The 22,282-nt window shown below is 46.5% G+C and overlaps 11 protein-coding genes across 11 annotated transcripts; 4 read left to right on the plus strand and 7 right to left on the minus strand.

Moving 5' to 3' along the window:
• Window positions 1-9: 9 nt before the first annotated feature.
• ONS95_005109 (uncharacterized protein) lies at window positions 10-1,467 on the minus strand (the record flags this gene model as incomplete). The annotated part of the gene is made up of 3 exons (XM_058498504.1): window positions 1,331-1,467; window positions 174-1,281; window positions 10-113 (listed from the first exon to the last, which is right to left on the minus strand). Exons 1-3 carry the CDS (start codon window positions 1,415-1,417, stop codon window positions 10-12), a joined length of 1,299 nt encoding a protein of 432 aa, XP_058352018.1. The 5' UTR covers window positions 1,418-1,467.
• Window positions 1,468-4,142: 2,675 nt separating this feature from the next.
• On the minus strand, window positions 4,143-5,188 carry ONS95_005110 (uncharacterized protein; the record flags this gene model as incomplete). The annotated part of the gene is made up of 4 exons (XM_058498505.1): window positions 4,143-4,478; window positions 4,532-4,672; window positions 4,736-4,910; window positions 4,992-5,188. The coding sequence occupies 4 exons, from the start codon at window positions 5,186-5,188 to the stop codon at window positions 4,143-4,145; spliced, it is 849 nt and encodes a 282-aa protein (XP_058352019.1).
• A 1,128-nt stretch (window positions 5,189-6,316) lies between these two features.
• On the minus strand, window positions 6,317-7,168 carry ONS95_005111 (uncharacterized protein; the record flags this gene model as incomplete). The annotated part of the gene is made up of 2 exons (XM_058498506.1): window positions 6,317-6,540; window positions 6,610-7,168. The coding sequence occupies 2 exons, from the start codon at window positions 7,166-7,168 to the stop codon at window positions 6,317-6,319; spliced, it is 783 nt and encodes a 260-aa protein (XP_058352020.1).
• Window positions 7,169-8,512: 1,344 nt separating this feature from the next.
• Window positions 8,513-10,059, minus strand: RRP3 (ribosomal RNA processing protein; the record flags this gene model as incomplete). The annotated part of the gene is made up of 2 exons (XM_058498507.1): window positions 8,513-9,778; window positions 9,826-10,059. 2 exons carry the CDS (start codon window positions 10,057-10,059, stop codon window positions 8,513-8,515), a joined length of 1,500 nt encoding a protein of 499 aa, XP_058352021.1.
• Window positions 10,060-10,253: 194 nt separating this feature from the next.
• Window positions 10,254-11,675, plus strand: ONS95_005113 (uncharacterized protein; the record flags this gene model as incomplete). Its single annotated transcript, XM_058498508.1, has 2 exons — window positions 10,254-10,694; window positions 10,749-11,675. 2 exons carry the CDS (start codon window positions 10,254-10,256, stop codon window positions 11,673-11,675), a joined length of 1,368 nt encoding a protein of 455 aa, XP_058352022.1.
• A 420-nt stretch (window positions 11,676-12,095) lies between these two features.
• ONS95_005114 (uncharacterized protein) lies at window positions 12,096-12,985 on the plus strand (the record flags this gene model as incomplete). Its single annotated transcript, XM_058498509.1, has 6 exons — window positions 12,096-12,140; window positions 12,190-12,219; window positions 12,281-12,379; window positions 12,448-12,577; window positions 12,644-12,822; window positions 12,908-12,985. 6 exons carry the CDS (start codon window positions 12,096-12,098, stop codon window positions 12,983-12,985), a joined length of 561 nt encoding a protein of 186 aa, XP_058352023.1.
• Window positions 12,986-13,261: 276 nt separating this feature from the next.
• ONS95_005115 (uncharacterized protein) lies at window positions 13,262-15,220 on the minus strand (the record flags this gene model as incomplete). Its single annotated transcript, XM_058498510.1, has 9 exons — window positions 13,262-13,425; window positions 13,501-13,683; window positions 13,734-13,853; window positions 13,906-14,020; window positions 14,067-14,453; window positions 14,506-14,608; window positions 14,657-14,673; window positions 14,720-14,913; window positions 15,013-15,220. The coding sequence occupies 9 exons, from the start codon at window positions 15,218-15,220 to the stop codon at window positions 13,262-13,264; spliced, it is 1,491 nt and encodes a 496-aa protein (XP_058352024.1).
• Window positions 15,221-16,267: 1,047 nt separating this feature from the next.
• On the plus strand, window positions 16,268-16,831 carry ONS95_005116 (uncharacterized protein; the record flags this gene model as incomplete). The annotated part of the gene is made up of 2 exons (XM_058498511.1): window positions 16,268-16,365; window positions 16,468-16,831. The coding sequence occupies 2 exons, from the start codon at window positions 16,268-16,270 to the stop codon at window positions 16,829-16,831; spliced, it is 462 nt and encodes a 153-aa protein (XP_058352025.1).
• Window positions 16,832-17,203: 372 nt separating this feature from the next.
• ONS95_005117 (uncharacterized protein) lies at window positions 17,204-17,887 on the plus strand (the record flags this gene model as incomplete). The annotated part of the gene is made up of 1 exon (XM_058498512.1): window positions 17,204-17,887. One exon carries the CDS (start codon window positions 17,204-17,206, stop codon window positions 17,885-17,887), a length of 684 nt encoding a protein of 227 aa, XP_058352026.1.
• Window positions 17,888-18,908: 1,021 nt separating this feature from the next.
• On the minus strand, window positions 18,909-19,296 carry ONS95_005118 (uncharacterized protein; the record flags this gene model as incomplete). The annotated part of the gene is made up of 2 exons (XM_058498513.1): window positions 18,909-19,209; window positions 19,247-19,296. The coding sequence occupies 2 exons, from the start codon at window positions 19,294-19,296 to the stop codon at window positions 18,909-18,911; spliced, it is 351 nt and encodes a 116-aa protein (XP_058352027.1).
• Window positions 19,297-19,316: 20 nt separating this feature from the next.
• On the minus strand, window positions 19,317-19,802 carry ONS95_005119 (uncharacterized protein; the record flags this gene model as incomplete). Its single annotated transcript, XM_058498514.1, has 1 exon — window positions 19,317-19,802. One exon carries the CDS (start codon window positions 19,800-19,802, stop codon window positions 19,317-19,319), a length of 486 nt encoding a protein of 161 aa, XP_058352028.1.
• Window positions 19,803-22,282: the final 2,480 nt, after the last annotated feature.

Raw genomic sequence — 22,282 nt, forward strand, 5'->3', positions numbered from 1 at the left:
CAGAGAAAATCAAAGCTCCAGCTCTTTGAGAATGATTTCCGCTGCCTTTTCTCCTACAAGCAATGCCGTTGAGTAAGTATTGGCTCCCACCATCTTCGGCACAATTGACATATCTAGTAGTGTTAGTTGAATAATGCCTTCTACCCTCATTTGTCGGGTCATTTCAAACATACCTGCCACTTTCAACCCCTCTACACCATAAACATTCAAGTTACCATCCACAACGCCCCCATCCTCCAATGGCTTCATAGCACACGTGCCAAGCGAATGCCACATCGTCTCCACCCTCTGCCTCAAACACTCCACAATCGCCTCATCATCCTCCTTCCCGTACTTCACATCCCTGATTTCACTCACATCCACCTTCCCAATATCACTATCCGCCACTTCAAAACTGGCCTCACTCCCCTTCTTAAACACAGGGTGACAACTCCCCAACGGCCCACAATATCTCTTCATCCGCCTCACAACCTCTCTTTGCTTCTTATATATCCAAACAAATATCTCAATATCCACCTCTTCCTTGAAGAATCCCACGTCAAACTCGGGCGCATCTTTTACCTCAGCGCTGGACGCATGTACATACCCTCTCGAATATGGATACGCGAGCGCTGATCCAATCGAGAAATACTGTCCCGGCGTATCTTTGTGATCACCGAAATGAAAAGACGCCGGTAGTAAAAGAGCAGCAGGCTTATCCTCCTTGTCAGCGAAATCTCTAAGCAAGAACTCCCTCAATTCGGGACTAAAGCCCGCAAGATCAGTTGCATCAGGTCTGATCTTCCCGATGCCTTCAATGTGGTTGGAGCTCAGGATGTTTTTATCTTTCGCAAGTGCGTCACGTACAGAAAGCGTACCGTTGAGGAGGCAATCGAGGGATGTTTCTGGACTGCCGGACGAGAGATATGGCCATGCTACGAGAGGGTGGTCTTGGTAATTATTGCCGATATTTGGGTTCACATAGACGGATGGAACACCGATCTTGTCAAGGACTTCTTGACCTCCAAGTCCTGACCGTTCTAGGATGAGTGGTGAGCCGAACGCACCTGCTGAGAGGACGACGAGCTTGCGTGCTGTAATGGTGATACGTGTGGTTGGGTTTTGACGAGAGAGGATTTCGACGCCGTTTGCCTTCTTAGAAGAGTCGAAAAGGACGCGTACGACGTCGTGGTCTGTGAGGAGTTGGAGGGAGGTAGATTTGGAGTCCATGAGTGGGTGGATGAGAACGTGAGCTGCGTCTTGACGACGGCCAGTTTTGGGATCGATCCATGCTGCTAACGGCTTTGTTTACATCAGCACAAGTCAATTGATCAAAGTAGAGAGTACAAACTCCGAATGCGTTCCCAGTTTTCAGGTCCATAGGATCCGCCGTCCGGTCCCATCCAGCAGCCGTTGAAGCGTCGAGGTAGTCTTCCATTGATTCTTTCTGGTGATACGTCCCACCTTGGGAAATCTGGAATTCTCTGCTCCAGCCATGAGTCTGGGCCACGGTATCGTTAGTCAAGCTTGAGTTTGAATAATTGCCAAGAGAATTAATAAATCGCTAAGAAAATTAATTGTCTTAGCGATTAATCATTTATTTTCAAAAAGATGATTCTAAATCATGATTTGGAATTATTATTTAAATTATTTTGATTTATAATTTAATTTATAATATAAGATTTATAAATAAAAAAGTAACTTATAATATTTAATTAAAAAAGACCTTTAAGGTCTTTAGCCTTATCAAAAGAGGGTTTAAAAGGTTTTAAACTAATCGTAATCTTATTACTAGCTAATTATTAGAATAGAAATATATTAAAAGTAAATTAAAAGAAATCAAAAAATAACATGATATATTTAATAAAATAAACATTTATAATTCTTATTTAAAGCTATAGAATTTAAACTTTATTATTATGATTATATAAAACACTACTAAATATACTTATAAGCTAATATTTTAAGTTAAATTATCATGGAAAATCTAGATTTCTAATATAATTTTATCACGTGTATAATTCAAATACCTTTGAATTATCTAATTAATTATTCGATTTATAAATCGCTAAGATAATTAATCGTTTGTTTTAAAATTCTCATTCTAAATCATTTGATTAATTAATCAATTAATCAAAAATAAATCAATTTTGACTTGATTTATCGATACCGTGGTCTGGGCATTGAATTCATTTTTGGGAAGATGAATGGTCTCATGCTATGTTATCAAAGTCAGTCCCAAGCCGCACAAGCACTCGCTTACCAAATAAACACGAGCGAACGGACAGTAAAACTAACCTTCTTGAATAACTCCACCGCCTCCTTACTTTCCCATCCATCCATCCCGAACGCATCATAATCACTCGCGCTTCCCCTAACATAACACATCAAGTTCACCGCACTTCCTCCACCAAGACATCGTCCCGCTGCAACAGACACTTCCCGTCCACTGACCTCTTTGGCAGCTGCGGATGTGTAGAAACGTGCTGAGGTGGAACCGGGAATTAGATTGGTTATAAAAAGGCCGGGATTGACGATTTGAGAGTGGTCTCTATTTTCTAGCCCGCCTTCGATGAGGAGGATTGAGAGGGTGGGGTGTGCGGTTGAGAGTCGGTAGGCGAGGAGGCAGCCGGTTGCTCCACCTGTGGGGGACAACGAGTGTCAGTTGTGTTGGATGAGATGGGTAGAAGGAGGGAAGGGAAGAGAGGGACATAACGCCCGCTATGATAATATCGACTTGTGCTGGGATATCAGCAGACATCTTGTGGTACCGAGAGATGTGTTTACTTCAGATCAGTGATCAAGAGAGAATTTTTGTGGCAGGACAGTGATGTGTTGACTGATGATGGATTGATAGTGTGATCGCGATTTTAGAACAGATCACAGATCACTCATATAAATAAGAATCATTCAAGCACTGCAGACTCATTGGGACTTCGTTCCAACATATCTTACAGGATCATGACGAGCATCTCACTACCAAGCAAGTCTTGGCAGCTTCCAAATATCTCCTATAGCCTACATGACATGACCCGAGACCAGCGAATTTGTCTTGTTTTGGTAAAAGGGTTAGCTTGAATATGATTTCCCAAGGCCCAGAGTGGAGCTGATGTCCTTGCACAGCGTAACTGCAGTGAAAAGACACTTACTTCAATGGTACGAGCCAGGAACACGAGTGATGATAAATCAAGCCCGCTGCTGAATTACAGTCGTGAAACCCCAAAACAGATTTAGGATGCGATTGGATAATGGGTTATCTTAGGAATTCTGTTGTTTTCTTCCTTCCGTTTTAGGTTGTAGGTACTTTTGACACATTACCGCCTGGGCAATATCGGCTGGCGAGTGAGGCTGGCAGGCTGCAGAGTAGAATTGAGACAACATTTGTAAAGCGCTTCCATGAATGCCTGAAATTAAGCTCTATAAAATTTTATGCTGAGATAATTTCTGAGTGCTGCGTGTATCCTGAAGTATACTTGCTCGTTTCTTAGTCATTGCCAAAAATAAGGGAAGTTTTCACGCCTTCACGTCACTTCACAGCCAGAGCGGTTGACAAGACCCAGGTCTCCCAGAAAACTACTATTTCAATTAACGTAGTGGGCGATGAGGTTTTGGAAAATCCGGAGATACCACAATATGGCCGATTTATTACCTAGTAAAGGCCCGACGTCTGTGCGTTCCAGTTGCTGCCAACCGTCAAGATGTCCTTCTAGGCTTTTCATGCTGACATACGATTAATGGGCAATCAAGGATTGACTTGCTGACTGTACTATTCGCCGAGCTGTGGAATGGTGGAGCTGATTTATTGCTGGGTGCCCTATCAGACGGAATCCCGGGAAACACAAGGCTCGCTTAGCATCTTTGTTCCACCTTTCTTGAGATGCTATGGTCTGAGAACTTCTGACATACGTTTGCTTGATCATTGGAATTTTGCGACTCAAGAGGGTTTCAGGAGTAGACCGTCGGTGACAGAATGTGGTATCGATTAAGTCCTATATTGAGTTGCCATGATATAGATACATACTTATCGCAGACCTGTATTACGACTGGTAAATAGTGACTAGTAAACGTACCATCTGGCATGCGTTCCACTGAACATTCCGTCCCTATCATCGCCGCTCCACTAACAAATTACCATATACTATTGATGTTCTCACATCAATCAATTAAGAGCCTCTATGTCCAACCGTGTCATAAGACACCCGTGCAAACAAGAACTTCGGTAGATTGGATCCACCACAAGCATCGGCGGCAATACAGACATTCCGAGTACAGCAAGAACCAACCGCGCACACACTTCCAAGCGCGCAATCAGCGCTGGTTTGGCAATCTGCAAGTCCAGCACAAGGTGTATCGCCACTGACGCAGAAACCGGTATTGTCAGATGTCGAGGCGCAGACGCAGGCGCCGCCAGCACCGCATGTGCTGAAATTGTCACAGGTTCCGAGATTGGTACAGGTTGTGGCGGCACAGACACCGTTGGTGCAAGTTCCGCTTGAGCACTGGAATACGTTAGATATAATGGAATAAGGAATGTGCAAGTGAATGAGCTTACAGAAACTCCACAGGCACCACAGTTCTTGGGGTCGCTCTTCAGATCAACACATTTATCACCACACTTGTCGGTCTTAGGCGCTACAGTGCATGATGATTTCGCTGGGACCGTGACGGTTGTCTTGACTGTTTTGGTGGTAACCTATGTATTTCATAATCAGCATCCATATGTAAGATGTTTGTGTCAGAGTAAAGTTAAACATACCCCACTGGTAATTGTCTTGGTGCCAGCTGTAATGCCCCAGCATGAACAGGCACTTGAGTAGCGAGCTGCTCCAGAGCAGGCAGATGCATAAGTAGGGACGGTCTTTGCAGCATTATTGCGCTTGGGGAGGACAGCTGGGGCAGTAACGGTTGCTGTGTGAGTAACAGTTGCGGTCCTAAATTGAAAAGGATTCATATCAGCACAGAATCTCAATACATTATTTTAAAATAAAATGAAATCTTCGGCAAACACTGACCTTGAAGGGACCGTAGTAGTCACCTGAAGGAAAGAACTACAATCAGTGCGGGCAATCTGCACTTGAGCAGGTCCCTTAGCAGTGCCTTGAACGGCGCGGAGACAGTTATCTCTGTTGCAGCCTCCTGAGCCAGTACGCTCTTTGATGTTTGCTGCGCTGACTGCAGTGGATAAGAGGATAACTCTGAAGAGCTGCATGATGGAGACGTCTGTAACGTTTTACTGCTCAATGAAAGTATGATTTGGGGAGTTTTGATGAATGAAAGAGAGGAAGAATAGAAGAACTACTATCTCTTATACTTCAATGAAGAGGAGCCGCACATAATATAACAGGTGCAAGTATGCATCTCATCGGAGCTGGGCCAAGAACAACTCATATCATGACCGGGCACTCTGCTCAGACTTCCTCTTCCGTTTGGGGAATAAGCACATCTTCCCATCGAGCAAGCCTTTGACACATCACGAGATGGTCATTGGATTTCACGGCAAGTTTCCTTCCTTTGCAGCAGCCACGGGGAGCCTACGTTACTGGAGGATTTATTGGTGGCGCTCACCAAGGCAGAATAGCGTCCTGCTTGAACTCGGCAAGAATAACTCTGTTCCTGCATGGTTACGGGGAACTTCACACGCTAAAAAGCTTCGTCCACAGACAACTCAGAGCCGCAGCCATAAGGCGTACAGCTGATTGAAAGCAAATCTAAGTTCGGCACGTTCCTTTCAAACCCCTCACTTGGGAGCCATTGGACACAACGAGGCTGAGGTTGCAGTCTCCAATAGAAACGTGGAAATAAGAGCCGTGCTTGACCATTGGGATTTAGAGCAAGATGCTAACAGAAATAGGGCTGAGTATATCCGATGCTTTGCGTTCAGCTCAGGGGTTTCGGTTTTTTAAGCTACACTACTAAATAACTTAAAAAACAACGCTACCAGGGCTGATATGGCAAACCCCGCAGAGTCGGGAGCGGTTAGGTGCGTCCCGAATTTGCCTTGTTGGGGAAGTGTACGGCTATTTCCATGCCTTGCAATTGGGGATCCTGATATCATGAGATGAACGAGTCTGAGATATCTATGAGTAGAATCACAAGACAATGAAAACCGAGTCGTGGTGTTTACACAGTACTAGAATTTTATGACCACTAGATCAGCAAAAGTCCTGCAGAAATATACAATTGTGAGACGAGTTGAAGATAAGGTTTGTTTGTTTGTATATGCGACCAAATCAAACATCGTGAAATTAACCACATAAGGAAAAAAGAAAGACCAACGTATCGGGTATTGGAAGCTATAGGTAAAAAAGAAAGAGATATATAGAGACAAAGACATATATCAATCATCATCATCATCTGATTCGGCTGCTCCTCCGGCCTCATCATCGTCGTCTTCCTCATCATCGTCATCGTCTCCACCAGCGAACCCTCCAGTACCAGGTGCAACCGGCGTCACAGCTGTAGTCGATCCGTTCGACACAATGTCGGCCCCAGCTAATTGAGCCCACTCGCCAAAGAGAGGACTTCTTGCCGCATTCAACTGTGCGTCAAATGTATCAAATCCTATTTGTAGTTAAGTCAGTCACACGAACTAATACGAGAATGTCCCAAGGAAGTTTAAAAGCCACCAACCTTTATCATGAAAAGACAACTCCGTCGCCCCATCCGCAGGATCACTCACCGGCCTCCCAGCCAGCGCCCACGCCATCCCAAAAGTCCCGAGCGTATTCCCCGCCGAAAAGCCAAGCCTGGAATCAATACAATTCTGGCAAAGGAAAGTAAACGACAAGTTCGTAGCATTTACACTTGTTCCACTTGGTATAGGCACCACTGAAAAGCTACCCGTAGCCACAGGCGGTGAAGCCTCTTCTTCTGATGCAAGACGGAATGATGACTCCACAGTGTTGCCATTGGGCCATGCTGCGAGGAGTAATGGCCCGACCATATCGTCTGCGAGTCCAATGCCGCCCCATCCTCCGGCTGCTGTTAAGGGGAAAGTCATCTGTCCGATGAAGTCTGTAGTTGGGTTTTCGGGGAGTGCAATGCCAAATCCGAATTGTGTTCTTGCGCCGAAGAAGCGCTGAAATTGTATGCCAGTGACTGGGTCTGAGAAGGGTGCGGTGGTTTGTGCATTGCTGAAGGTGATGAGGCCGAGGAGGAAGAGAAAAGTAGTGGAGGATAGAGTGAGCATGTTCGTGGTCTATGTCTGGTGATGAGAGAGATGCGATATTATTGACTCAGATTGGTAGAGGATAAACGAAGAGAAAAGAATATGCTCCAGACTTGCTGGTGAGGATGTTGGGATATGCAGTCCACGAAGTCTATATGTACGGGACTTCATGACATTGCTCCCTCCCTTTGAGTCCAAGTCAAACAACTTAGTCTACATCTCCCTTGTGAGGTAGGATTGGCCAGGGCCCAACAGCAGCAGCGACTGATATCAGAGCGTGATGAGGTTTACTTCCCCACCCTATTCTTGGACGTCCAAGAGAACGGCACACATAACTGTATCATATGAAACCCCACAAGAGTTTGATTACTATCTCAGCCCAATGATAGGGTTTCCCCAGCATCTTGAACCTGAGAGTGTATGGGTGGTGACTTTCTTGCCTTGGAGTACCCGACCTTGGGGTCTATCGCAGTTGAAAATGTGCTTCTCGAGACGACTTGGCTAAGCTTATGTTGACATGAAGCTGGTTGGGAGAACCCAAGTGAAACTTCGCCGGGTGGGGAAACGCCCAAGACCTGTCAAGATCAAAAACAAGATTTGGTTATACTTGTCGTGGGGTTTTCATGACAGCTGTCAAGTAGATGTCGAAACAAGACAAGAATACTGGTGACCTGAGTTCCAAAATACCAGCTGGTCGTTTCGTTAGATTCTATTGCTTGAGGCACTTGCCATCATACTTTGGGTAGATTATAGGTCTCCTGCTAACGAAGAGAAACCGCAATAAAATTAACAACAATTAAATACATAGGTAAAAGTTCTCAAGAGTGGCAGCGCTTCCACCTTCCGCCAAGATGAATGATCGCCGTCATCTGAAGCAGCTTCGGCTACCATACCAGAGCCAAGAAAATGCAGCTATTTCGGTCCAAACTGCGACACCATCACGATGCAAAGAGGGAGCTGGAACCGAAAAGGCTAAGAACTTGTGGTTTCGAGCAGATCTTGGCTATCAGTTCGGGTGACTGCCGAAACTTGCCATGTGCTAAAGTCCGAATTGAGGGGTGAAGTAGCGTGTCTGAAGAGACTGATCTGGGGTAATGGGAACGCCATGACACATGAAGCGAGAGCTATAAATATCGCAAATCCTAACGAACGGCTCTGCTGGGTTTGCTTCAAATAATCGCAAGAACCAGATTCCTGTTGCATATCCCGCTTGAGAAACAAAGACGAAATGGGTCTGCATGATGCAAATATCATTAGTATAGAAAGAATGCAAGCCAAGCAAAGAAAATACAGTGAATTGTATTAAAGCATGCGATGAAGCATCAATATTTTTGCAAGATTATTTGATTTCGGTTCCGGGGAAAATCAGCCCTCTTCTCTATCCATGTCGTCTCTTCCTCGTTTTTGGCCGCCAGGTTTTGGACGTCGACCTTTTAGTACGGAGCCCCTATTACCTCGGTCTTCATGCAGACTCTTCATCTCGTTTCTGGCATGTCGCTGTGCCTCGTCCACTCTTTCTTTGAAAATCATGACTTCCTCCTTAACAGGCTCGTACACATCTAGTTGCATCTTCAGTGCAGCCTCTGTGCGCTTGAAGATTTCCACATCATACTGCGTTACGATGCTGAATGCGTGTCCCGACTTTCCGGCTCTTGCGGTACGACCCACGCGATGAATGTATGTCTTGCTATCTGGCGGTAGGTCGTAGTTCATAACAATATCCACTGAAGGAATATCAAGACCACGAGCAGCGACATCAGTTGCTACAAGGATCTTCCGGGTACCAGCACGGAATTTGTTAAGAGCTCCGAGACGAGCGGTTTGAGAGAGCTGACCATGGAGTGGGATGGCGCCGAAACCTAGAGAGCGTAGCAGGATGGCTAGTCGCTGTGTTTCGTTTACCGTACGAGTGAATATGATGGCAGATTGGCCGACGAATTCGTTCATAAGATAGACTAAGTAGACGTCCTTGTGGATGAGAGGGATGAACAGGTAGTTTTGTATCAGAGTCGAAACAGTCTGATACTTTGTACTGACGCTGACTCGGAGAGGGTCTCTCAAACTGGCTCTTTGCAAACTCTCAATCTTCGAACTCATTGTCGCAGAGAAGAGGTAAGTTCGACGTTCTCGAGGTATGACCTTTATAATCTTGTCCAATATTGGGCCAAAATCGAGATCCAGCAGGCGATCGGCTTCGTCCATCACTAAGTACTTCAGTGCTCGCAACGAGAATCCTTTGGTATTTTCTAGGTGGTCTAGCAATCGTCCAGGTGTGGCTACAATGATATGAGGCTTCTTGCCTAGCGCGATGGCCTGGGGAACCATATCCATTCCTCCAACAATGACAGCACATCTGACCGCTATCTTCGATCCTAGTGCTTCGACGGAATCTGATATTTGATATGCGAGCTCGCGAGTTGGGGCAATGATAAGTCCGAAGAATGGCTGTGGTTTATCGAGGAGCGCCTGGAGAATTGGCAAGGCAAACGCAGCTGTCTTTCCACTTCCAGTTTCCGCTAAGGCGATCAGATCTCGGTTCTGGAGTGCGAGCGGTATAGATTCGACTTGAATCGGTGTAGGTGCTTTGTATCCGAGTGCTGTGCATGCGTCGCATAGTTCGTCGACGATTCCCTAAATCACATGAGCCAACACCTTAATTTAGACCAGAGTACACATACGAGATCCTTAAAAGACTTTGGCGGCTCTTTATCTCCATCTTCGCCTTCTCCTGCAGTGTTCTCTTCTGGTACTTCGTGCGCAACGGAAGCAGGCTCTGGGTCGGAGGAGCCAGACATGGTTGCTGGTTCTGTTGCAACATCCTTGGTGGTCTTCTCTTTCTTGTGCTTTTTCTTCTCCTTCAGCAAGCCCGAAGGCAGGTTCTCGTCAACCTTGCGTCTTTTGACCGAAGACATTGTGATGGGCGAAGCTGGCTGATTTGGTTGGGAGGAAGAGAAGAAAGTCGGATTGCGTGGTTGGTGTAGAGGATAAAAATTCTTATCGCTTATCGAACTAGCTACTCTGATTGGTTGCGCAATTATTTCTGCTACCCAAAATTATTCTGAGCTTCTTTTCTGCAGACCATTACACCACATACAAATCCACAACAATGGCACGAAGACGAACAAAGAAGCGTACCCATGTGGGCGCAAACAATGGTTCTGCTGGTGGAGGAGGAGCGGTCTCTAAGAAACCCTCGAATGCGCCGAAGAGTATGGTTATTCGAATTGGAGCTGGAGAAGTCGGACCCAGTGTTAGCCAATTGGTGAAGGATACCCGCTTGATGATGGAACCAGGGACTGCCTCAAGGCTGAAGGAAAGAAGAGCCAATCGATTGAGGGATTACCTTACAATGGCTGGGCCTCTCGGTGTGAGCCATCTCATGCTGTTCTCGAGATCAGAGTCCGGAAATACGAATATGCGACTTGCGATTACACCAAGAGGACCAACACTACATTTCAACGTTGAGAAGTACTCTTTATGTAAGGATATCAGAAAAGCTCTGAAGCACCCTAAAGGTGGCGGAAAAGAATACTTGACGGCACCACTGGTATGTTTTCATGCTATTCAAGCCAGTTTGCACATGTACTAATGAAGTCTGCAGCTTGTCATGAATAACTTCACATCCCCAGCCTCTGAATCAGATTCGCCCAACAAGGTACCTAAGCATCTTGAATCTCTTGTTACCACGATATTCCAGTCCCTTTTCCCTCCAATCGCCCCGCAAGCCACACCCCTCTCTTCGATCCGGCGAGTCCTACTCCTCAATCGCGAACCTTCCAAGGAGGGCGACGGAACATATACTCTCAACCTCCGACACTATGCCATCACCACAAAGGCAATGGGCCTATCAAAACCTCTCCGCAGATTAAATGCTGCCGAAAAGCTGCTACACTCACAAAAGTCAGGTAAAACCAAGAAAGGCGGATTACCAAACCTTGGCAAGATGTCAGATATTGCGGATTACATGATCGGTGGTGAAGGGGGGGACGGATATGTCACGGACGGAGCGACCAGTGGAAGTGAAGTGGATACCGACGCAGAAGTAGAGGTAGTCGAGACGCGGGCTAAGAAGATTCTGTCAAAACGAAGAAAGGACCGTTCCGAAGCAGAGGGGAAGAAAGACAGCTCCAGAGGTGGTGTCGAGAAGCGAGCCGTTAAGTTGGTAGAGTTGGGTCCTAGAATGAAGCTACGCATGACCAAAGTCGAAGAAGGAGTCTGCAACGGAAAGATCATGTGGCACGAGTACATCAGCAAGTCCAAGGAAGAGGTCAAGGCGCTGGACAAGAAGTGGGAACAGAAGAGACAGCAAAAAGAGGCAAGGAAAAAGATCCAGAAGGAGAATGTTGAGAAGAAGAAGAAGGCCAAGGGCGCCAAGCCTGAGGAGGGAGATGATGAGGATGATGACGTGATGGATGTCGATGAGTGGGATTCTGAAGGTCTTGAGGGAGATGGTGAGATGGAATTAAATGAGGAAATGGAGGAGCGCGGAGAGTGGGAAGATGAGGCGGAGGAGATAGCTGCGGGTTGAAGGAGGTATGTAGCTGAATAACAAACTGTTGGCCCTATGCTTTTCCGGTTCCGGCGTTATGCAACTTATTGCAAATTTGATACGGTACTATGAAGGAGTATAAGTTGTGACATTCTGCTGTCATCCCATTTACTGTTCACGATCAACCAATAACGCAGTCCGTCGACCCCGCCAGAAACACTGTCCAGCATGACCAATGTGGCTGCTTCAGCGCTCCACCCCACTAACCATTCAGCCATCCAGCCAAGACGGGAAACTCGCTACCTACACCGAATCCGGGAACAGCAAGGAAACCTGTTGTCTTATCCCATTGTCCGACTCCGCCTTCCAACAAGATCCAAGTTGCGAGCTTCAGGTCTCCAAGAATGTTCTATAATCAAGCTGGGTGTTGATCAATAGCTTCTGAGGATAGAGAACAATATGTCGTCTCAAGTAGAAGAACTGATGCCCCTGGCAATAGGAAAGGTAGAGCCCGGGCAGATCTCCACATAATGCCGTCGCCTAACAAGAACAGGGCATCAGCATGCGTTTATTTATCGACCATGTATGTTCAATACCATCCAAATCAGAGTCGTTGAACACAGTCCTGAATCATATATCTACAGAGCAAGCCTCAAGACTCACCGGAGCACAACTGGGTAGATACCAGGTACGACGGTAAAGACGACTCGGAAATCCTCGCTATTCCCAATCATTGGCACAGAGTACGTCAATCATGCTTCCACTCAAATGATTCATATGCCATGCATAAGCTTACCTGTTACCAACATAGGACCACGACGAAATCATGGAAGTCCTAGAGGGCAAAATGATATTCTACCTCGACGGCAAGAAAATCGTCGCTTCAGCCGGCGACCCGCCGATACTTATCCCACGAGGCCATGTTCATGGCTTTACTGTTAGTATGTATCCCACCCAAGTCACTTTCTCTCTCATACCAGAACACCAGTCACGCTGACATCCAGAAGTCAAGGGCCAACCCGCCCGGTTCACCGAACGGACCAAGCCATCGGGTACATTCAAGGCGCTTTTCTTCCAAGACCTTTTCCAACAAGGCTCGCCTGGGTTTTTGCTGGCTATGCGGGCTTTTTATGATGGCGATACGTTCGTTTCGCTGCCTGGTGGTTTCAAGACTTTGGATTATGTGGTGAGTAAGCTTGTCATTACCTGGTGGTAGGCGGAAGAGATGGGATTGGAATGGAATGTGGAAGAAGGCTTACTTATGAATGTAGTTTCTGAGTATCATTGGATACATTGCGAAGGCATTTGTTCCTGCGAAACCGAGTGCTGTTAAGGTGAAAGAGTTGTAGTAAGACCGGGCTCGGTATGTGATCCTAACATTAGTATTTGACGTTGTTAGTATCCTGATAAGAAGACAGCACACAACTTAGTTGTAAAAAGCAACCCTAGCAGTCATCTTGCGTTACATATCAGACGGTGTGCATAATTGAATTTGAACAAGACAGCCTGTATTCATTTTTTTTATAACATTGAAAGCCATCTCAACCACCAGACACCATAACAGCGCGGATGAGCGGACCTGGACTTCTCGAATCAGCCGCTCGGAAAGCTACGTGACAAGTTTATCACTTTACCAGAGCGGGAAGTTTGCGCTTTGGAGCAGCAGCTTCGTAGAGGTGCATGAGTTGTATCAACAAGGCTTCAGATCCCGGCCTTCCCACAAATGTCAACCCAAATGGTCGACCGCTCGGTTCCAAGATACCGAGAGGAACTGTCGCCGTAGGAGCACCTGAGAGTAGCTAGAATCATTGCGGTTTCAAGTCATATGAGAAGACATTGCTGGATGCCGGAAGAATGAACGTACCTGCCAAGGCAGCGATTTCGCAGATCGGTCCATCTGTTGGGGCACTAATGATATCGAGTGAGAGCTCTTCCATAACTCTAAAGAGCCCATTCTTCCCCGCATCCTCTCTAACCTGTTCGCGGATCTTGGTATATTCCTCTGGTGTTTGTTGGAACTCCTGTGGGCCGATAAACCATGGCTGACCTGGTGCCTTTGTTAGGAGGATGGCCAGCACCATTTACGAATACACTTACTGATGCCAGCTTGCAATTCGGGGCGATCTCTATTGAATTGAATGATGTCTGCCAGAGACCTTACATCTGACTGTTCGAGACCTTGAAGATAGGCGTCAACTGTGTCACGAAACTCGCCGTCTTAGATAGTCAGAATGCTGTCGTAAGTATGCTTTCGAGGGTAGCAACTTACTGACGATAGCTAGAAACCCACCATCAATGCTAGATGGATGAGGAGGTTTCACCGGATACACTACACTCCCACCCAATGCCTTGATCTTTTCTTGGATCCCAGTGTAAGCTGTGTCCTGGGGATAGATTAGACGAAGGTCTACGTACTGATACAGAACCTACAATTTGGCGGCGATATTCCTCAGTCGAAGTGAATAGATCCTTTGGAAGGCGCCAGTCGTCTGCATTTACGAATCCTGTAGTATAGTTTTGCCACGTCGTGGAATGATCAACGTTGATCTTAACCGGTTTCTTGCTGGTCTGAAGAATCACCTTGGTTAGTGCCTCCAGGTCAGCGACTGACTTTGCCATTCCACCAAGGGTTTCGACTGTAGGAACAATGTGGAAAATTCCCTCGGTGGAGAGGGTTTGAGGCGTGATTTTCAAAGCGTATAAATTCGAACGGCTAGCTGGGGTTTGGATGGAGCCATTCGCTTCGCCCCCGATCGATATCGGACTGTAACCAGCCGCAACTCCAATCGCTGATCCCGTGGAAGAGCCTCCTGGGTTCTGGGAGTGTTAATCTTGTATGATTGGGGCTGTGGCAAAGGCAGCGACGCACTGTATGGGCAAATGGTTCATCATTTCGGTCTACAAATCCCTCGACATAAGCAGATTGGGATTGACCGTTTATAGCTGACAAACCGCCGACTCCTTCAGGTCCCCTGGAATATCATGAGAGCCGCCATTTTACACATTTAGGGCATGCATACTTTGCCGAGCCAAATTCCTATACAGAATTAGCGTCGATTTGTGGATGTATTGTACCAGCTCACCGTCAAGCTCGTTTTCCCAATTATGATAACACCAGCATCCAAAAGCTTCTCGAAATCAGTAAAAAGTCTGTGAAATACGCTGTTTTTGCAGACCTTCTGCACAAGAGGGGCTTGAGCCTTGTGGACAGACTTGGCCAACGCCCAGGATCCTTGTGTGGTTAATTTCCCCACTCGGGAGGAGTATTGATAATGTCCTGCAGCGAAGGTCAGTAAAACCAACAGAACAAAATCAAATTTGGCTTCCACGACCTTTAGTATGATTGGAATGCCATGTAATGGGCCCAGAAATCTACCAGCGCGTCTCTCCTCATCCAAAAACGCAGCTCGTTCAAGAATGATGTCTTCAGGAACGATGGCTATCATGGCACGCAACTCCGGCCCCTTCTTGTCATACTTCTCGATCTGCAGCAGACTCAGCTTTGCCAGCTGAGTGCTGGTCAAGCTTCCTTCAATCTGGAGCTCTTGAAGTTCGGCAGCGGACAGAGCGACAAGGTCGATCATTGTGTCGTTGATGGCCGTAAAAGACGATTGCAGTCGTTGGTGAGATGCAGAAACGTATGTGCGTCTCGATCTAAAGATGATGGGGTTCTGATTCAGCGAGCTGGTTGGCGCCGCAGGGTTTAAGTGATATAAGGTGTCGGCTTATGTGGTGAGGGTGACTTCTGCAAGTGAATTGAATGGCGTGCCATCGGGGAAAGAAGGGTGACCTAGGTATTGGTGTAGATTTTAGGTGTTGTGGAATTCATTGCGATGACAATTGTTCTTACAAGAATGAGTGCCTTTAAGGTGAAAGTGTTATAATAAGCTACTTTGACCAGACGTGTTCTTGTATTAGTCTATAAGCCTACCTACGATTATGTCGTGACTGTAAAAATGCTTATTCGAAGCTCAGCGCAATTTACTCCGTAAGCTGTCTGAAGGCTCTCAGATTACGATAAGAAGTGAATCAAGAAGTAAATGTATGCATTCATAAAAGTGACTCACGTTTGCTTAAAACAATCAGGTTGGATCTCGTTGTTCGAAATAACAAGGGATCTCCTCGGCAATGAACCTAGGTACATTAGACGATTTCCACCAGCAACAGGTTTTAGATCAGGGCTCATGGTTAACGGGTGAAGCGATAGCTGGTGATGAAACCTAGAGAGAACGGAAGATGCCCATATTGGCAATGTGGCAGAGTTGTCGAATCCACTTCAAACTCTACACCACCCTTCCCATTAGAACACTGCTAAATGCATTTAGATAGTGGCAAACGAGTCAGGATGCACAGCATCGCCAAGTTATCCCCTCAACAGCTGTATCAAACACACTTTTTATATGGAGTGTTTTCCCCCTTAACTGCCTAAGGGGATAAAGAACTCGGAGCCAGCCCCTCCCCCGCACACTAAGCACGACGGGACGGGATCCACTGCAGGCGCTTGCCCTGGGCATCCCGTCGCGTCTCCCCACCTTCCCCACGTGTCTTTGTCCTTACGAAGTTATCCTTGTCCAACCTTCAGGCTCCAACTTCACACTGCAACTTCAGCATCAGCATCAGCATCGCCAGAGATGGCACCCGTTCAAACGCAGCGTCCGATGTTCTATACTCGCGATATTGCTGCTTTCAGTGATGCAGAACTAGATCAATATCTAGAAAAGATAGGACGGTCAGGACCTTTCCTTCTGGGAACATTTGGTGATCTCCAGGATTGCTAAGCGGCTCTTCTCCGTCTCCGCCCTCCTTTATCCTCCTCTAACTATCGTGTCAGAGCACGAACAGGCGGCGCGCTCTCCCGCCCGATCGATCTCAACGACCTCACAGCACGCCTTGAGGGCGTGATTCCGAAGAGATCTAGGCTAGCGCAGCCTCCGCAACACTCACAAGCGGGCTCGGATTTCTGTAGCCGATCCACGACAGAGTCAATAGACGACGAGGAATGGTATCATCATCTTCTGCGGAGGGAGACGAGGTTCTATGATACGCTTGTGCGTGAAGGCGGGCGGCCCTCGCACCCGGTCAGCCTTGGCCGAGACGTTCTGGAGAACCCTGGAGAGTACCGCGAGATCCTATCATTCTGGAATCATGGCTTGAAAGATTGGGAAGTGTTCCACCCTCAGATGAGCGAATGGTGAAAGTTTCGCAAGTATCAACGAAGCAATCGAGAGGAAGGTCGCTTTTCTATATATCTCAATGCGGTAAAGCGTAGTTTCGCAAGACATGGCTTCATACGGCAATTCCAACTCGACGAGGATCCAGACCGCCAGGACAAATTGGCTACTTGGATCGAATATCTTCACTACGAGTACTGGAAGCAGGATACAGATACCAGAGTTGTCAAGCGTCTTCAGCGGCGGTATGACGCAGCCTGGAAGGAGCTCGTGGGCTCTCAAGTCTCAAGACCCTCCGAGACAGAGGAGTTCATATGTGATGTCAAATCTGCGTTTCAGCGAGCAAGTGATAAAGAACGGGCTGAGGAGGCAGTGCGTTCCGCCAACTTAGTTGTGATGTCCGCCCAGCACGCGACTAAGCAGACATTAGCAGCAGCTCATTCTCAACTCGCCGCCGCACTCAAATCGCTCGACTCGATCAAGCGACGAAATGGCCTCATCCATGATTTTCTTGACAAGACGCAGAATTACCAGATCGCCAACGAGGATGCCGAGCACCGCCGCATACTATTGCGATGGATTCTAGAGCAAATTCCTTTGATCGAGCTTGAGTTAAGCCAAACGAAAGTGGCTGGGACCGGGTCAGGTGTGGAGGATGGCAAGAACAAAGTCAAATGCAGCCCCATCGATGATCTTGACCACGAGCGAGCTTCGAAGCGGCGGAGAGAGGACGATGGGAAGCATGCTTTATCCAAACACACATCCCGCATCTCTACCGTCCCAACTATTCCTCAGCATTCCTCCTCGATGCAGTGGTCCCCACCAACAGCAGGACATGAGGCACCGCTCAAACGCAAATCTCATGATGCAACAGAAGAAGGACGACCTAACAAGCAGCTAAAATACAGTGGCCAGAAATCGCACATCGCAGAGCCAGAGCCGCTTCCAACCCAATCAGATAAGTCAGAGCCGGATGCTGCGCAGGCACCGAAGCCCCGCAAAAGACGAGCCAAGGTCTATCAAAAGGTGCGGCAAAGTCGAAGAATAGCTGGCCAATCACCCCAATTTGGCATGCTATGAACAGGAAGTGCATCTCCTCCATTCTATGAAGCGTCATCACAATATCCTTCGAACACATGCAAGGCAGATCCTTTCGAGTCTACCAGCCACGCATCGTCCAAGAAGAAGCCAAGGGCAAAGCCGCAAGGGATTTTGAAGCGTTCAAAGAGGCCGAAGAAGTGATTCAGGGGCTGAGGATCTTGACAGGTTTGGCTACTATCTTCGGTACCTCTCCCATCGAGGCTCGACAATGATTCCCCCCTCCACCCATGCATGACTTGTGTAATTGGGCTGCAGCAAAGGATCCCGTTGCGCAAAGATATGACCATAGTCTCTCCGCGTGCTCTTTGTCAAGTGCGATACCCATCACGACCCGCCACTAGAGAAAAAGTACTAAAGGAGAAGGGAATTGTTGATAGGCTTATAGTACTTCGCTTCTGCTTGTAAAGGACGGGTAAGGTCTTGTTATATTCAAATGGTCTAAAGTACGGAAAGTCCCTAAATCAACTCTTACTCTGAATTCAACAGAAGATTTCAAGAGATAGACTTCCTATTCAATAACAAGAAAGACACCGTTTCGAATATATGGTCTTTTTGATAACCTAAGATTCCGGCATCGAATCTTTGGGTAGGTTCAGTTGAACGTTCTAGGACTTTGGCGGTAGTGTCAACAATTATGTCCTTCAAAAAACTTTATATTCAGTCCTTGGGTCAATTTCACTCGTCTTCACTTCAATAGATATCACAATTATCACTTCAATATATTGTCTTGCTTCATTATACTTCATTGTTCCTATGTTTTCGTACTCTTCCTGATTTACCTGTGGTGGTGCAATAGTTCTTCGAACAAGCCATTGAGCTTGGATAAGGCAAGTTTATTATTTATTACTTCTGCTTCGTTATACAATCGTCTGAGCAATTCATTATAGCATATGGGTTGGTAAGTAATGTACTTAAATCAATCCACGAGAACATGGCTGACAGCTCTGGGCGCCACGGATCTACTATTTGTGCAGACCCTAGTCGTTATCTTAATCTCCATTCAGAAGTCTAGCAACCCAAACAAAAGGACCAGTTCCGAATCGTGCACGTAATCATAAACCACACCAAGAACTGATTCGGCAATAGGCTGAAACAAGTACCCAGCAACAGCAAAAGGAGCACCAATCAAGCCGCAAATCTGGAACTTGATCGCCACCCACAAAGCTAAGCAAGTTCCCCAAAGCCGCTTTGGCGCCTGCCCTTTTGGTCCACAGCCCATGATCGCATCGACTAGTACAAGACAAGGATACAAGCAAACCAGCACGAAGTAGCGGAACGCATAGGGACCTAGATTATGATCTCTAAGCAAGTCAGTGGCATGAGATTTGAGATACTTACCTGTCTCTGTAGCTCTTCGGAGTTTGAACACAGTCATACACACTGGACATATAGGAAAGCCTTCATCAAATTATTCGGCGAGACATTCTAATCCGAAGATCTGACCGCATGTAAGCATCACCGGATACGGACTTTCACAGGCAGCAGCATCATCGTCCTCGTCGTCATTTGGATCGCTGGGCCACGGGCATCGGCAAATCCAACATCTAGTTTGTTCTTCGAGGATTGATGCGCCTATGGGAACAATGCGGAGCCGAGGACAAAGGTAAATGGTCTTGTCCAGCGTCCAACCATCACGGTTGTTTAGTGTCACTGCTAAGTATCGGAGCTTTGCGTACCGTAGCTGGAAGTCGGAGATGATCTCCAGGGAGAGCTCGCTGCTGGGTATGATGTGTGGATTGTATACGGCACACTGTGGACATTTGGCGCTGTGTATGCGCGCCATGTGGGGTGTGTGTTCATCTGCTGGAGCGTCGGTGAACTCGATGTGTCTGCTCTGTGAGAAGAAGGTCTCGGTTTTGGTGGTGGTCATATCTGACTTGGTTACTTTCCTCATCTTGATGGTTGGCGGGACGTAGTTGGCCTGAACAGTTTAATTGGCGTCTCAGTCATTGTTTCTTATATAGTTCAACGCAGGCCTTTTTATGATGTAAAAGTTCTGGCTGTTTTCCGAGAAGGACAGTGAACAGTGAATGTGACTTGCTTTTGGTTATACTTGGTGGCTATTCGGGATGCCTCCGCCATTTAATGCATCAGAATACTGTCTTTGTTTAGCATGAAGCTTTTGGGTGTTATCGGCCGCCAGTTTATTACTATATGTATGTAGATGTATGTAGACTAGTTCAGCAGAGCCATATTTATCAAATTGTCACGTGTGGGAGAGAGGACGACAAATTATTGAAAGTTCATTATTGACTGAGGTTTCGGCAATTTTAATGGACGACCTCCCCTGGTGGTTCTTCGCGAAAATGTGGGCAGATTTCTTTGGGGAATGAGAATTGAACTTTTATACAGAGTACCAATTCTTCAGGATGCCCACAAATCGGTCCAAGTAGACCCGTCTTAAAGAGCCCTGTGGGAAGTAGCCTCGGACAAGTGCCCAAATTATTACATCAATCAATGTCGTAAGTACACAGTGGTGTACACAGTAGTGAGCAATTACCAGGCGGCTCATGACAGGATAAATGTATACAATCTTGAAATATGCCACCCAAAAGGTAACTAGGGAGTGTGCATTACGCCAAAAGCGCGCAATGGGTCCCACAAGCCACAGAAGAAACAGCAGCGACCAAATCACTGGTAAGACTAGCACGACGCCAGTGAGTTGTATCAAGAAACACTTGAGTAGAAGCGCACCCAGCTCCCGCAATGAGCCGTGAATGACCGGACGCCGCCTCGCTACCCCCATTGTCCTCTCAACTAGAAGGAATGTAGGTTTAGCCACGAGCAAGATGGCCAGTTGCAAGCGGTCGAACTTGGTTAGTCTACCTTTACTCAAGATCTCGTCAACAAGATCGGTATGGACTAAATGACCTGCTTTTCTGATTTTGAATTTAGTTTCGCATAGCGGGCAGACGCCGCGCTTGGATGAAAACATTTCGCTGATACAAGACTTGCCGAAGACATGACCGCAAGGAAGAACTCGAGCTCCTCCACCAACACAATTCTCACCTTGATCTTGGGAGAGTCCTGGGAAGGTGCCCCAGCAGACACAACACTTGTGTCGAGCCTCCAGAAGAGGATCGCCATCGGGAACTATCCCAAGCCGAGGGCAAAGGAAAATAGATCTGTCCTGCCGGTACTGTGATTGATCAACTACGAAGTTGGACATGATTGAGACTGCTCAGCTTTGGGCCAATGATCTCTCCTGAAGGATTGCTCTTCGCCCCCTTCATTTGTCGGAAGAAGGAAATATCAATTTCTATATAGAGTTCTGAGACGGCTGTTTTAACCCTCTTTCCTGTATTGAGACAAGACGCTAAGACTTGAACAATAGCATTTTGTGCCTATGTTTTGAACAATGAATACTTCAAGACAGAAGTCTCAAAGGATAATGTGTGTTCTAGCGAGCTGTATCTTTAACAAAGACAGACACGTTTGAGTAAACAAAGGAAATTAGTAAACAAAGGAAAATGTTAGCCCGCACTCTAAGCGAGGCTGCCAAATGGAGAACAGATGTCAGGTCTATACCATTTGGTGTGTGTCAGAAAATCGCTTTCTGCGACGCTTGATTTGTTTGCATATATTCTGTGTATGGAGGGACGCCACGGGGGCAAAGTCAAGCGTCGGCTTTCTGATTCCATACAGCTGTTCCCATACAGTAACTAGTTAGAAATCACGGGACCGATTTTCCACCCTCATCTAAATCTCCCCCCCCCCCCCCCCCCACCCCCCCCGCCCCCCTTCTCTAAGTCCTACTACTTGTATCACAACCACCTTTTAATATGATACCTAGATAATTGAAATAATTGAAGATTAATATATTTTGACTAACTTTAATGCTTTGTTTTAATTAATAGTGTTATACTAATAGAATTAATTTGATTTCCTTAAAACTAAGAGTTTCAGTTTTCTCAGCTTGCCTTACGCTTAGGCTACCTTAAGCTAACCTTAGGCGAGCTTAGGCTTCCTTTGGACTTTTGAGCCTTAAATCTTGTGTAACTTAATTAATTAATAACTTTATAAATAGAAATTTAATTAAAACTAAAAAACTTATAAGTTAGCTTATTAGTGTTCTAGTTTATTTTGATATAGTTATAGTGTTTTATAATAGCGTTTCGTAAAGATACAAGTAGGTAGGTTTCTAGAGAAGGGGGGGAACGATTTTTGATAAGGGCTGGCGCGCAGCCGTGGTTTCTAACTAGTTATGGGAACAGCTGTAGCTGAGCTAAATGTAAGCGAAACTCGACCTCATTAGAAGTATCCTTGTGCTCTTTGAGAAAATTAATTGATACGGAGTTCTGAATTTGTCGGTGTAGCGATCTTAGGCGGAGTTGCCTTCCCTTGTACTCGAGTGTTTCCTAACGTAACTCGCTT

This window comes from Cadophora gregata, assembly GCF_030347475.1.
Source record: "Cadophora gregata isolate MNR1 chromosome Unknown scaffold_15, whole genome shotgun sequence".
NCBI classification, from domain to species: Eukaryota; Fungi; Ascomycota; class Leotiomycetes; order Helotiales; family Ploettnerulaceae; genus Cadophora; species Cadophora gregata.